A 14,530-nucleotide genomic window follows, 5' to 3' on the forward strand; every position below is an offset into this window, starting at 1 on the left:
AAATCGAGTCAATTTGCAATAACTTTTGTGCAGTCGGAAACGTTTTTCGGAAACGCGTTTTAGGCATTAAAATTGTCGTTCAAAGTGATGCACTACTCGTCCCATAAGAAGGAAAGGATTAAATTCAAACTACTTCTATATCAGCACACCTGGAATTTTCGAATGAAATAAATGGAAAACTAACTCATCTCAGCCAATGAAGCTTTTATTAAATATTTTCTTAGGTGCTGTAGGGTAACATTGAAGAAAACAGAAAAAAGGGTAAAAAGTAAAAGAACAAATAGAAAAGAATAGTAAAGGAAAACTTGGCCCAACCGATTATTAAGTCTAAATAAATCTATTCATCATTCAAAAAACACGCAATTTTTCTTCAAAGATTGCTATAAAGCTGGGTTTAACAAAACGAACTAATATCTAGTGAAAATGGTGATAAAATGTGAATGAGTTACAATCATTGATGAGTTTGTAAATTTATGAATACCGATATCATACTGGTTATGAAAAATTTGGTAGGAGAGGAACTAAAAATACAATCATTGAAAACATTATCCTAGCAAGACACGAAAGCATAAATAAAAGCACTTCTTTTTTCCTAGCATTTAAGTTTATCGGTGGCCTTTTTCTCGAGCAGGGCAATAACCTTGGCCAGGTCACAGTCTTTAACGATTTTTACGTACATAGTTTTGCGGACCTCGGCCAGCGTGAGCCAGCAGGGCGCCACTTCGGCTATCAACTTCAGGTGGTCCTCCAGCTCTTTGATGTTCAGGCGACCACGGTAGCTGTTTTCGATTTTAACCAGGGTCGTTTCCAGCGGGAGGACGTTCTTCTTCTCGGTTACGAAAACGTTCCGTAAGTGTCGGGCTATCTCCGGCAGGCGGGAATATTGGATCGCTTCCTTTTCTTGGGAAGGTCGTCGAGTCATTTGGTCCAGGGCTTTGGCGGCCTGCTTGGCGCGGATTTTCTCCAGCAGAGACTGCGGGACGTTCTTCAACGCCGATTGGAAGGGGTTGTCAGTCTTTTTCTTGGCGGGGTCTTCTTGAGAGGAGGATACGGTGGAGGTGCTTGGGCGATTCGCCGGATTGTCCGTTGCGTTAAGACGTTTCTTCTCCTCCAGACGTTCCAGAGCCTTTTCCATTGCGGTGCCACAGTTGAAAAGGTTCCTGGCGGTGCAGAGCACATCCTTAGCCGAGGAAAAGCGTTCCACGTTGGGGGGCTGTGGAATGTCTCCGAGTTCGATGTCGGGACAATTTTCCAGATTGAAATCCGGGTGCCATCGGGTCAGTTTATGCTTTTCGATGACAACCGGTGGATCCAATTGTAGCAAGAATTGCTCGTGAGCTTCCTTGGCTTTGGCCAGTAGAATTCTGTTGAATTTTTGGTAACGTTCAATCATAATCTGGGGATTCATTGATTGATTCTGTGCATTTCTGATAATGTTGTCTTCGTCTTCGATCTTAACTGGTTCTTTTTCCTCAACATTCGGTTTGATAATCAGCTGATAATATTCGTTCTTAGTTGCGGAACCGTAATTCTTTGTCAGCTCCTGTTTGAACTCGAACGCATCGGGAAACAGAGTCTTGATCTGGGCCAAATGCGTTTCGTACAAATTCTTCCGGGCCATTCGCTGCACCGCCGGTTTCAGCTTTTTGAACGTGATCTGCTCCTTGCGGTTGTAGAACATGGCACAGACGGTATCGATGCACTTGAACAGTTCCACCAGGCTGCGATACTTGTAGGGCAGCTGGAGCGATGGGGTGCCGGATTCGACCAGGGTCTGGAAACGCTGATATGCTGGAACCTTTGTGGGGCTGGCAGTTACAGGGGTTGCGGTTGATGGCTCCTTGATTGGGCTCATCAAACTGCTGAGGCGTTTGGGGGTGACCTGCTTCCGCGGAGACAGCAAGGCATTGTGGCTGGCCTTGGTCGGAGTGCGGTGGAGGGCTTTTGTTGGCGAAGCGAACGGTTTTTGAGGGCTGAAATTGGAGAAGGAAATGCATTCATTAGAAATGTGGAACTAGAACTTATCAAGGTTCGGCAATATTCCCCGACAAACATTTTCCAGAATTCTTATTCTTACTTTGTATGCATCATTATTTCTTCAAAGTTGTCTAAAAAATCCCTGGAAGAACATTTCCTGAAATGTTCCTCTGAAACATTCCCGGGGTGTGGTTCCAGAGGGAGTCAGATGTTTCAGGGGTCAGATGTCAGGATATTTCAGGGCGTTAATAGGGGCCAGGGGGTTTCAGGAGCGGTCGAGATATTTTCAGAGGTTTTAGAGGCATTTCAGGAGTGTTCAAGGGGGTTAAAGTGGTCCCATGAGTGTTCCAAGGGTGTCCAGGATTGTTCTAGAGGCTTTCAAAAGCGCTCCAAGGTATTTCAGGGTGTTTCAGAAACGTTCCAATGGTGTTCCCGAGTGTTTTATGGGGTTTATGTGGAAGCTTTTCTGAGCATTTAACTCTGATATCACCTCTGAAACCCTGAAACAGCTTGAAACCCTGAAACAGCTTGAAACCCTTCTGAATATTTCCTGAATCTTCCTTTTTTATGTCATTATTTCTGAGATTTTCAGCCAGAGGCTGGTTCATCTCAGCTGAATCTTCCTTGAAACCCTCTTGAATCGTTTTGAACAGTGTTGCAAAAATTCATCTCATTCATGTGAACATAATTCAGCAAATCTTATCAGTAAATTTTGCTTCTAGTCATGTTCAAAACGATTTCCGTCAATCAGAGCTCTTGAGATTCCTTGTCATTTAAATGAGTTGTCACTCAAATGACTAACTGGGAACAAAACACGAAAAACCCGGAAAAAATCCAACAGACTGCATAATTATCGAATGCCGGGTCAAATTTAATAGAATACCCACATCGGATAAGGGTTCATCCACATATTAAGTAACGCAGAATTTCCCAATTTTAGAACCCCTTCATCCCCCTTGTAACAGCTTTTGTGTGGGGAATTTTGAATTTTTGTATGGAGCGTAACACAGAGACTCCAAGTGCGGGAAACGTTCGAGAGATGACGATCAAGGCAAAAAGCTCGAAGACGCATCTCTGTCCGAAGGAACATGCTGGATTATCCAACTATGATAACCAGGCTACGTCCAGGAAATAGAATGACTGGAGTGTAAATGAAGATGAAACAACTAAAGGAGTTCATGAACGTCCTAGGAGTTCAAGGGCTGATTGAAACTCAGGAGGTCGTTCTTTCAGGGGTGGGGATATTCTAGAACGGGTTCCCTAGCAAGCGGTGAATCAAAATTCAACCATCGCGCAACAATAATGACAATGTCGCAACCTGTATTTGTTGCGACAATCCACCCAATGCGACATAAGTTTGTCCCAACTTGAAAATAATAGGATAAACATTGCACACCACGAGATTTTCAAGCCTTGCATTGCGATTTTCAAACGGTAACTTCGAGTCAGTAAACACTGCAACTCTGCTGAAGATCTATCGTCAAACAGTTTCGACTTTGGGTTAGTAATAATTGATTATTGACGAGTTAAAAAGTACGCAACAATTTCAGCTTCTGTATTGTCTGCAACAACAATTTTCGAGATCATGTCATTATCTGTTACCAGTAGGGATAAAGAGTAATCGTCGCGCCTTCTTTGTTGCTTGTTTTGTGCCTCTTTTGTCTGACAATTCTCTTCACTGCTAGCAAGCAATTGTCGACAGCTCAACTCGATGCTGTACAAGATGCTCTGCTTCTAAAAATTGAAGAACAAAGACATGCAATGGTAAAACCGAAGTTTACCAAATGTAGCTACAAACAAGGGTTGCGGCTGAAAGAGGTTACTCGGTCAGTTACTTCATGGGAAAATGCGGAGCTACTTGCTCTGGATGAAAAAGACATCCCTCGTCCAGAGCTGTTCCATGCATTCTTTCCTTTAAGCGTTGACTACAGTAATGACAGACTCAAGGGACTCTCATAGAGAGTCAAAACGATGGGATAAATACAGCTGGCTGGATTATCCTTAACCGATCGAATGCAAATAACCACGCGGAATGGAAGTTATGTTATTTGGATGAAGAATCGCTAAGGACTTTAGCTGATCGCAACTTTGTCCTTAACTTCCGCTTTGGTGGAACACAGTGAGGAAAGCCAAAACTCAAGGCCGGAGCCAAAAGGATGGCGGCAATTCGAACGGAAATGAGCCGGTACAAAACGTAGAGGAGGAAATAACGCCAAGCCATCGACTCAAAACCAGGAACAAGTGAAGTCAAAAGGCGTCAGCTAAGGGTTCTATGGAGAACGAAGGGACAATTGACGATCGTAGGTTTACTATGGTAAACAACAAGAGACCCCAACAGGGAATACGAGGCAAACAGGAATGAACACAATTAAATTCCTGCAGGTGACCCTCCATCACGCTAAAGGCGCTTCTGTCGTATTAAGCCAGAGATTCAAAAAGGAGGAACTGGATATGGCCACGCTACTGCAGGATAGACCATGGAAAAAATCTTGTAATTCAAACGCATACATGTATACATGTATGTAACTTATAAGTTATTTTATGGCGAGAATCAGAGTTCACCAATAACTGCAATTCTCACGAATAAAACTATGAAATGTTACCCTTTTACAGAATTCATTAAACGTGGCATCGTGGCGGTCGTGGTTGAGGTACCAACAACCAGGGGGAAAGACGGCTTGGAGTAGTACCGACATCACCAGTCGAGGAGAGTGTCTATTAGAATTCTTATCTTGCTTCTAATAGTATAGATATATGTAACAAGGGCAATAAACCAACGTTGTCAAATGCCACCAGAGAAGAGGTGTTATATTTGACTTTGTGTAACTCTGCAATTTCTGAGAAAATTCGAAATTGGCATGTCTCTGATGAAACTTCATTACCTATTAGACCATAATCATATAGCTTTTGAGCGGAGTGGAAGCGACTTATCAACGGCAGCATGGCAGCATATATAGAGATACCAAAAAACGAGCTGAGATCATTAATGTACTAACACCTTAATTATGACCAGTGGCGTCGCGTAACCCCACTTTTTACCTGTGCACCGACCCTAAAACTTGTAATTGCAGAGAATTTATAATCAAAATCAAAATAAAAATTAATGAAAGCAGCTATTCCCGTCATTTTCTAGTTATCACAAGCAAATTTGTTCAAAAAATTCAGGAATTTATACTTGGTGCACAGGTAGATTTGAGGTTAGGGAATCGCCACTGATTATGACACTTTTACAAATAACACTATACCAATTATTGCTAGATTAGGTACAGAAAACTCTTGCTACAAAACCATCCATCCGAAATAGGCAACCTTAAACATCAAGATGACGTGTTTACCAAAACTAACAATGAAATAAGACACTAGGATTTGATGATGGGAACTCATTTTATGAGCTCGGATTTATGTGGGGATACCTAGGGCACTGGTGTTCAAAGTTGTACTATGCAGGTCACACCGGAGGCCTGTTATGTAGATGTAGTACAGAAAATCATACACCAGACATAGCTGATGAAATCTTAACATTTTTAAGAGTAATAAATGCAGTGAGATCTTTAAATGTGCAGGTGTGAACAAAATATTTCCAGCACTGCTTCAAAAGGGAGAAGTGGTTCTGATTCTGTCCCTTATGAAGATTTTTAAGGCAAGCTAGACTGCCCCCCACTCGCAAAACAGTCCCATAGGAATATGAAACCCAGCAAAGATGGCACTGTTTTGCGAGTGACGGCAGTAGAGGTTTAACTTTATTCCATCGAATTGGAGGCAGTGTCTATTAAGAGTTTCCATACCTGAACTTGGTAAACGAGATAAAACGAACCTGAATTTTTTTAAGCCTATCAGTCTGTCATCAGTTCTGATGAAAACTATGAACAAACGTTTGAAGAAATACGTTAACATATAATAAATGCACACATATCCAATGTCTAAATATCAGTACGCGCATCAATCTGGAAAGTCAACCGTCACAACGCTGCATAAGCTGGTCAATAAAGAGGAAAGATCTCTTTCTGTAAAGGAAATTGCGCTCTGTTCTTTCTTGGTTTGAAGATGATTTCGACAATATGTACTTCCTATTCTTCAATGCCTATAATTGGCATGAACCAAAAAAATTTCAACACTTGCATTATCAATTAGCAGAGCGTTAATGATTAGTCATAAATTTAATCATGATTAATGATTAATGATTAAGATTAATCAAAATCATTAATCATAATCACAAAAAAATCTCATTTAATCATTAATCATTAATCTTAATCACACTGTTTTTGAAATCTAATCATTAATCAGTAATCATAATCATAAGAAAAATATTAATCAATCATTAATCATTCATCACCAAAAATGATTCATCATATTAAATATTTGATCTAATTTAAATTGGTTCAAATGCTGTTCAAAATAATATAATTTATGATTCTTTTTTAAAAATCTTCCGGACAGACTTACCTTTTACTTTTGAAACTTCAAAAACATGTTAAACAATAAATATATTTTAATCATTTCCAGTTTTTTGTGATTGATTAATCATGATTAATCATGATTTTTAAGGTGACTTGGTGCATCACAGAATTTTCATAGGAATCATTGACTTTTTAATTTTCAATGATTGTTTGCCTCGCGTTTTTGAAGTGATAAAAAACGGGATATTTTGCAGTCACGCAATAGAAAAAGTATCATCACACTCACCACGAGTGAGCATATGGGATGATACATTTTCATCCGAATTTGAGCTTTGGTAACTGAGTTTTATCACTTTGAAATTTCGAGCGAGATTTCAATGATGCTGATGACGCACTACGCGTCGTTAATCAATGAGCCATTTTTAATCATTAATCATAATCAATAATCACACATAAAACCAATTTTAATCAATAATCATAATCTTTAATCATCCTAAAAAACAAATTAATCATTAATCATAATCAATAATCACCAAAATTGGAATTTAAATCATCAGTGATTAATCATGATTAAAATTTTTATTAATCATGAACGCTCTGAATTAGATTCATTCTATGCATGCAAACAGAGAAATCACTTCAGAGCTACGTCGTTCGTCTGTAATCGTAAGGGCTACGAAAGGATGTCCGCAAGGAAGTGTACTCTCTCCATTTTTGTGGTCTTTGGTTGTAGACGACCTTTTCAGGAGTTTAGAAGCTAAAGGCTTTGCGGGTAATATACCTAATCATCTCGGTAAGAAGAAAGTTTGGCCATATAGTTTCGGGACGAATGCAGCAGGCCCTAAAGTACCGTAAACCGGGGTCAAATTGATCACTTTAAAACAACTTTTGGTGATAACATGAGCACCAATTCAAATATTGTCAAAAGAATTTCTGAAAAGTCAGTACTGGGTGGACCTCTATAAAACTACGTGACACATTTTTGGTTCAGCAAATTTTAACATGAAGTTAAATAACTTCTCTTGGATCGCCAATCCGGAGACGGCGGGTTCGATCCCCGTTCCAGTCGGGAAAATTTTCTCGACTCCCTGGGCATAGTGTATCATTGTACTTGCCTCACAATATACAAATTCATGCAATGGCAGGCAAAGAAAGCCCTTCAATTAATAACTGTGGAAGTGCTCAAAGAACACTAAGTTGAAGAGAGGCAGGCCAAGTCCCAGTGGGGACGTAGAGCCATAGAGCAGAAGAAGAAGTTAAATAACTTCTAACTCAGGAAAATTTAAAATACCACTTTGGGGTGAAATTGATCAGCATACAAATAAACATCAGTTAAAATTTTAAATTGCCAATTCCCACTAATTTTGACCTTCTGAACACGAATAGCGCATCAAAACTCTTACAACTTGTGAATTTGGCTGGTTAATGGCTAAATAAACTTTTGATATTGACACTTTAACGCCTGAAGGTAGGCAATTTTCTATAAAATAAGCGAATTCCGCCACATTTTATTACTTTTTAAACAAAATCTAACAGTTTAATAACTGATTCTTGCCTAGAATAGCTACGTTACACCACCATAAAGGTTCCATAAAAATGTTAACACGGAAACTTCACAGATAATACTGATGGCAAACGATTGTTTAGTACCAACGGTTTGTTCTATTTAAGGAACACATTGAAAAACCTTAAAAAAATAATGTAAGATGAACTTTTCCTAAAAACTCAAAAGTTCCCACTCAACTCTAGGCATCCATGAACTGAGTGAGGTAAGAATTTTATGATCATAACGACGTATATAAGATGCTAGAATGGTGTAACAATCTAGTCCCCGATTGATCAATTTCACCCCGCTGATCAATTTGACCCCGGTTTACGGTATACTCAATCTTGGTGTATACCGGAAGGTCTAAGGTACAACCCGTCAAAAATCGTAATTTTACTATAATTTAATAAAAGGAGGAAGATCAATTTAAAATCCTTTAAGATCGAAGCAGTTGAAATTCAAGTTAGCGATCATATGAAATAATTAGGAGTGAATACTTGATGCCACGCTAAACTATAATTTGCATCTTGACTAGGTATGCGATAAATAAGCGATTAACGCGGTATGGTTATGCTCCAAAAGCGTCGGGAGGAAGTAGGGCTTGAAACCAAAAATGATTTTGTGGATTTACACATCTATAATTCGACCTAATAATAAATATTTCAATAGCAATGGAGCGCTGGTCAAAAGTGTTTCAAGTTGTAACTGGGAACTATCCGAGCAGATACCATTTGAAAAACATTGGCCAAGTACAGATTCTGAATGATATCTATAGGTTTAGTAATATCGAAAGTGAACCTCTGAACATCTGCTTTGCAGTTGTGGTCCGTTAAACAGGCGCAGAATGAAGTTTCTCGGTAGCGATTGTTTACAACTTAGTGTGATCTGGTCTGCTGATCTTGGAAACGTGATTGGTTTCATAAACCATATCATACCTGATTGGGAACATGTCAATGCAATCCGCTGATCTCCCCATCAATGATGATCAGCTGGTGTGACATGTAAAGTAAACTGGGATATTCTCTCTCTCTTCTTGGCGTAACGTCCTCACTGGGACAAAGCCTGCTTCTCAGCAGTATTCTATGAGCACTTCCACAGTTATTAACTGAGAGCTACCTCTGCCAATGACCATTTTGAATGCGTATATCGTGTGGCAGGCACGAAGATACTCTATGCCCAAGGAAGTCAAGGAAATTTCCTTTACGAAAACATCCTGGACCGACCGGGAATCGAACCCGTCACCCTCAGCATAGTCAAAACTGGGATATACTACAAGTTATTAAAAAAATTAGCCCTATTTTGCTTATTCTTTGACAGATACGCGTATTTCGACTACTTTGTAATCTTTCTCAGTGTCAGTTATCCAGTGGAAAACTGACACTGACGAAGGTTACAAGTGGTAGTCGAAATACGCGTATCTATCAAAGCTGGAGCTCGATTTGAATAGGTCGTATGTGCTTTTGTCGATATAAAATTCGATCAGTTTATTTTAGTCATTGTAGCAATATGGCAGATATTTTGCAAACTTTTAATGATGGAACAGAAAGCCTGTTTTGTGAGTATTCTGCTGTATGTATCAACTTTGCTCAATTTCAACTGTTTTCGCTATAATAAGCGAATCCAACTGATCGAATTTTTAATCGACAAAAGCACATACGACCTATTCAAATCGAGCTCCAGAAAGGATAAGTAAAATAGGGCGGAATTAAAAAAAAACAAAAACAAACTGATAACACTCATTTGGAGAGGGTATACTGCTTAGAGAGTTCGAGAAGTCGGTACAAGATTGTTTTATGGTCAAATAGACACATATAGCTTCAATTTCGTGGATAGAACGACAGTTCAATCGATAGACTGACAGCTCGCTCGAAGACTTTTTCATTTCTACAAACTGTAGTTTAGTACTAGCCTCCAATGTTATAAATATCTATATGTATGATTTTCCTTGACCTGATATATGGCATGTCCAATAGGGTGTCGTGATGTTACTAATAAATTACAATTACAATTAACTTTAAATTAAATTTAAATATAGTTCTGGAGCACCAAAATTATTGAAATTATTACACTATGATTCTTTTCGTATGCAGAGTCTGATACTGGAATAAGATAAAACATGAACTTGAAAGTAGTGATTCGCTACTAGTCCTGTAATAGCTATTTACTACTAAATTAAAGGAGCCATAAATAAGACCCGATTTTCTTTTCGATAACAGATAGGACTTAGTTTCGTACAAGATCCCTGGAAGTACCAACAGCCATCCATTATGTGACACCAATAATGAAAGTTTCATAGCTAAGCCTGTTAGACAACAAACACATTCCTGTGCTACCAGCGATTGTACGCACCTGCGCCAACAATCTATTTTCGAATCAAGCTCGGCGCATACATTATGAATGATGCACTCTACCCCGTCAATGCAATAAACACACTTCTGCACGAGCGCAATGACACTTTTCTGCGCTCCATTTTATTCGCTAGTGTTCGTGTTCGTGTTCGTGTGTCATTGCGTTTAGGTATGCGATAAGATTGAAAGATAAGACGTCATAATCGTCAATCGAACAACAGTCCCTTATTGACAAGTATGTATTACTAATTTAGGTAGTGCGATAATTTGCCACGCAGCAGGGTTACACTGCCATTGGAACCTTCGAACTACATACCTAGCAAAATAATCAACATGCCCTTCATCAGCTGATAAGAGCAAAATAAACTCACCTCACTGGCACTTCCACCTCCAGCCGTTCGAACTCCTTCAGGTTGCGCGCCGCAGTGGTCGGGCTCGGTGGCACCGGAGCCTTCCAGTTGTCCTCCTGCCGGACCTTCTCCAGGCGGTCCAGTTTGTCGAACCCATTCTGCAGCTTGTTCAGCGACGTCGTCAGTTCGGCCAGCCGTGAGCTCTTGCTCAGCTTGCTCCTGGCTTCCTCCAGAGTTAGCTTGCTGACGGCACTGGGAGCGGCCTGCCGGCCACGGTTCACCGCCGGAGGAAGACCCTGCTTCGTTGGCGTCTTCATGCCGCCCCGCTCGACGTTCGTCGTGTTGTTCTTGGCGGAAAACTCCGCATTGGCAGGAAGAGCTGCCTGCTCCGGCGCGGCCGTACATGCTTTGGCCGGACTGCTGGGGTATTGCTTCATCTTCTTCTTAGGCGATAAATTTCCCAGCTTCAAAAATTGAACCAATTTTGGTTGTTCTAACGTTTGCTTGCTTTTCTCAGCTCCGATCCGTTTGATGGACCTCGTAGCCCGGGTAATCCTCTTTCGTTCCGGGGTCCCGGTGGAACCCGTCTCATCCAAAACGGCGACATTCTTGGAAAGGAAATTTTTAGTATTGGCGAAAACGACCCGACTCGAAGAGTCTCGGCCATCTTCTACTGGTGCTACTCCTCCTCCTGCTGCTGCGGGAGTCGACTGTTCCAGGACCAATACCTTGTTACGAGTTGCTGCACTGAGCTCATCCGCCGCCACACGTTTTCTGGTGTTAAAATACGCAGCAACTGTTGGTTGAGACATTGTGCACTAAATTCACTCACTTGCAACCGGATAATTAGCTTTAAATTACAGAATTCAAATGCGGCGTCACCAATCGTCCACTCCACTAAAATCCCTTTAAACTTCTGACACTAGGTTTTTCACATTCGCAGCTGGCTGACCTGCAAACCTGAGACCTGCAAACGAAAGAACGATGCGATGGCGAGAGCGCGGTTTTCCCTCCAATTTGAATCCAATTGGTGCAGCCAAAACTGCATTCCAGTGCATAACAATCGACGAAAGGCTTCGAACTGGCGCGATTTTGTGTCGGGTCGGTCGATGAATGCGCGGTAGCTAACCCTTCGGAAACGTATTCTTTGACAGGTGTCGGTTATGCTTGGTAGCGTTTAGGTTTGTGTCTGTGCTGAGAATCAGTTGAATCACTACACGCTAAGGTCAGTTTACCCAAAACAAATGCTCTGGATTGCCCGAGTAGAAAATAATTCAAGGTATTGTTCGATACCCAGATTTAAATTCGTGTGAGTAACTGTGCGGAATTCTATAACACCCCGAACACACAATTGCTCGCGTTGGATCTGTCTTGCCCCTAGAATTACCCAAACAATTGGGTTGTTTATGTCGTTTTCGTTTTTGCGGTGGTGCTACACCGGTGTAGCACTTTTGCACCGAAAGTGTTCGTTTTTTATTTTCGTGCTGCACCGGTGTAGCACTTTTTCTGCACCGCTCAAGATAGTGCAGCACTCAAAAATTCGAGAGTGTAGCGAGTGTACACCGCGTCCACCACTCAGCGTTTGCAAAGTTGCAAATATTTTGGTTTTTATTCACGCACCCCACACGCTAAGCTCAGTTCTAGATTGAGTTTAAATAAGGGCGAAAGTAACATGAGAGAGTTCTCTTCATCGACTCTCTCTTCCTTAAATTAAAGTGACAAGATGCAAGTATGGTTGAACTTTTTGGTCATAAATCGCTAGGTTGCGATGCAATCTAGCGTCTAAGTGTAAAAAAGTTCGATTGAATTAGCATCTTGGCACTTTAATTTGCAGAAGAGAGAGTCGATGAAGAGTACTCTCTCATGTTACTTTCGCCCTTATTTAAACTCAATCTAGAGTTTACCTTTTTTCCAAAAAGTGCACAACCGCAAATATGCGTAAATGATACTCAAATATAGGTAAACAAGACTCAAATATGGGTAGTGTGTACCTAAATATGAGTAATTGTAACCCAAATATGGGTAAATATTACCCATAAATGCGAATGTGCACTTTTCCAAAATATGAGTTTTATTTACTCATATTTGCGTAAAGTTTACGCATATTTGAGTAAAATTTACCCATATTTTAGAAAAATAGGTAAACTGACCTTAGCGTGCAATGCAACTGCACCGTAAATGTTCGTTTTTGCAGTGAAAAGTGTAGCACGAAGCGGTGTAGCACCGCCGCAAAAACGAAAACGACATTAGTGAAGTGTTTCTTCGAGATTCTCCCGGAAGCTTCCAGAAATCTAGCGTAACATTTGAAAAGGGCCTATCTGCAAAACGTAAACATTGAGAAAATCGCATGAAAAGATTACCTCCCAGATTAGTTAATCCTATTTTAAAACGAAAGACTTTTTTAGGTGTTTTATCTCATCTAGGCACGTATGGAAATCTACTTTATGGTTCTGTGCATTATTTTCATTATAATATAGCAAAAATTCCATAAATAATGTATTTTGAACATGAACGGCAGAAAGGCCCTTTTACAATCTCAAAATCAGATAGGCCCTATCAGTTAGGCCCTTTTATCGTCGGCAATTTCAGTTAGGCCCTTTTATTTTTTCCTTATTTTTAGCTTATTTTAGTTATTGTGGATTATTATTATCGATAATTCAAAGGAAATTTAAAGAGCTACTCAAAATTATTGGTAAACATGAAAAATAACCCAAATTTACAAAAGGGCCTATCTGATTTGAAGGGAAAGTTTCAGTTAGGCCCTTTTATTTTTTCTTAGTTTTAGCTAATTTAAAATATTTTGGATTTATTTTCATCTATAATTCAAGGAAAATTATTGCGATTTTTTTTTCTACTTAGACTTCAGTGCAATAAATTTCGTCGTTCTCCGATTTCGCTTTCGGTTTCGCTGTCGCTCTCTGTTGCTGCTCTTTAGCAATTCGCCCGATCTAATGACAGATTTCGCCGGCCGCCTCAATGTTTACCATTTTCTCTCATTGTTCTCGGTTTACCAGCTGATCATGTTTACACAACAAAATCAGCTGGGCATCCGATGTTTACGTTCATCCTTATTGTTCGGCAACCACCAACTGATCTTGTTTTCACAACAAACCACGCTGATTTCGCCTGAATCTTGGGTTGGAAGCGAAAAGCTGTCGGAGATGACAGATAAGTACGATTTTTGGGCGATTTCAATTTCGTCGCGAAAGTCTGATTATTCGTAAAAAATACAATAAAGAACTACTAAAAATTATTGGAAAATATGAAAAATAATCAAAATTTACAAAAGGGCCTATCTGATTTGAAAGGTAATTTTCAGTTAGGCCCTTTTGAATGCAGTTAGGCCCTAAAAGATTATTCAATTTCAGATAGGCCCTTTTAAAATTTATTTAAAATACGGGTAAAATAGCACTTTTCACATTGATTAAGGTGTTATGGGATAGCTTAGGTAGATATTGATAGGAATAGCGAAAAATCAGGTTTGTTTACATTGTGCAGATAGGCCCTTTTCAAATGTTACGCTAGAAATAAAACTTCAAAATGTATATAGTGCTAATTACAATACGTTTATTCTGATTGACAGATACACTTATGTCATTTTCGTTTTTGCGGTGGTGCTACACCGGTGTAGCACTTTTGCACCGAAAGTGTTCGTTTTTGATTTTCTTGTTGCACCGGTGTAGCACTTTTTCTGCACCGCTCAAGATAGTGCAGCACTCAAAAATTCGAGAGTGTAGCAGGTGCGCACCATGTCCACCAATCAGCGTTCGCAAAGCTGTCAATATTTTGGTTTTTATTCACGCACTCCAACGCAACTGCACCGAAAATGTTCGTTTTTTCAGTGAAAAGTGTAGCACGAAGCGGTGTAGCACCGCCGCAAAAACGAAAACGACATTAGAATGAAAAAAATTT

The 14,530-nt window shown here is 40.0% G+C and overlaps 2 protein-coding genes across 3 annotated transcripts in view; both read right to left on the reverse strand.

The window, feature by feature from the left end:
• LOC134288479 (uncharacterized) overlaps positions 1-14,530 on the reverse strand; it is a 429,933-nt gene that overhangs the window by 346,218 nt on the left and 69,185 nt on the right. The window lies entirely within an intron of this gene.
• LOC109426843 (DNA replication factor Cdt1) lies at positions 185-11,761 on the reverse strand. Of its 2 annotated transcripts, XM_019702392.3 has the most exons (3): positions 11,347-11,761; positions 10,640-11,226; positions 185-1,973 (listed from the first exon to the last, which is right to left on the reverse strand). In XM_019702392.3, the coding sequence occupies exons 1-3, from the start codon at positions 11,428-11,430 to the stop codon at positions 593-595; spliced, it is 2,052 nt and encodes a 683-aa protein (XP_019557937.3). In that variant the 5' UTR covers positions 11,431-11,761; the 3' UTR covers positions 185-592. The 2 variants fall into 2 exon arrangements, with proteins under 2 accessions (XP_019557937.3, XP_062709440.1); XM_062853456.1 differs by having other exon boundaries at positions 10,640-11,759.

Source organism: Aedes albopictus, chromosome 2 (assembly GCF_035046485.1).
Source record: "Aedes albopictus strain Foshan chromosome 2, AalbF5, whole genome shotgun sequence".
Classification (NCBI taxonomy): Eukaryota; Metazoa; Arthropoda; class Insecta; order Diptera; family Culicidae; genus Aedes; species Aedes albopictus.

Excerpts from the sequence above, each read along its gene's own strand:
- LOC109426843 (XM_062853456.1), bottom strand. The coding sequence starts at position 11,430 with ATGTCTCAACCAACAGTTGCTGCGTATTTTAACACCAGAAAACGTGTG. Across the intron at positions 1,974-10,639 it reads GAGGTGGAAGTGCCAGTGAG|CCCTCAAAAACCGTTCGCTT; the intron begins GTGAGTTTATTT and ends CTCCAATTTCAG.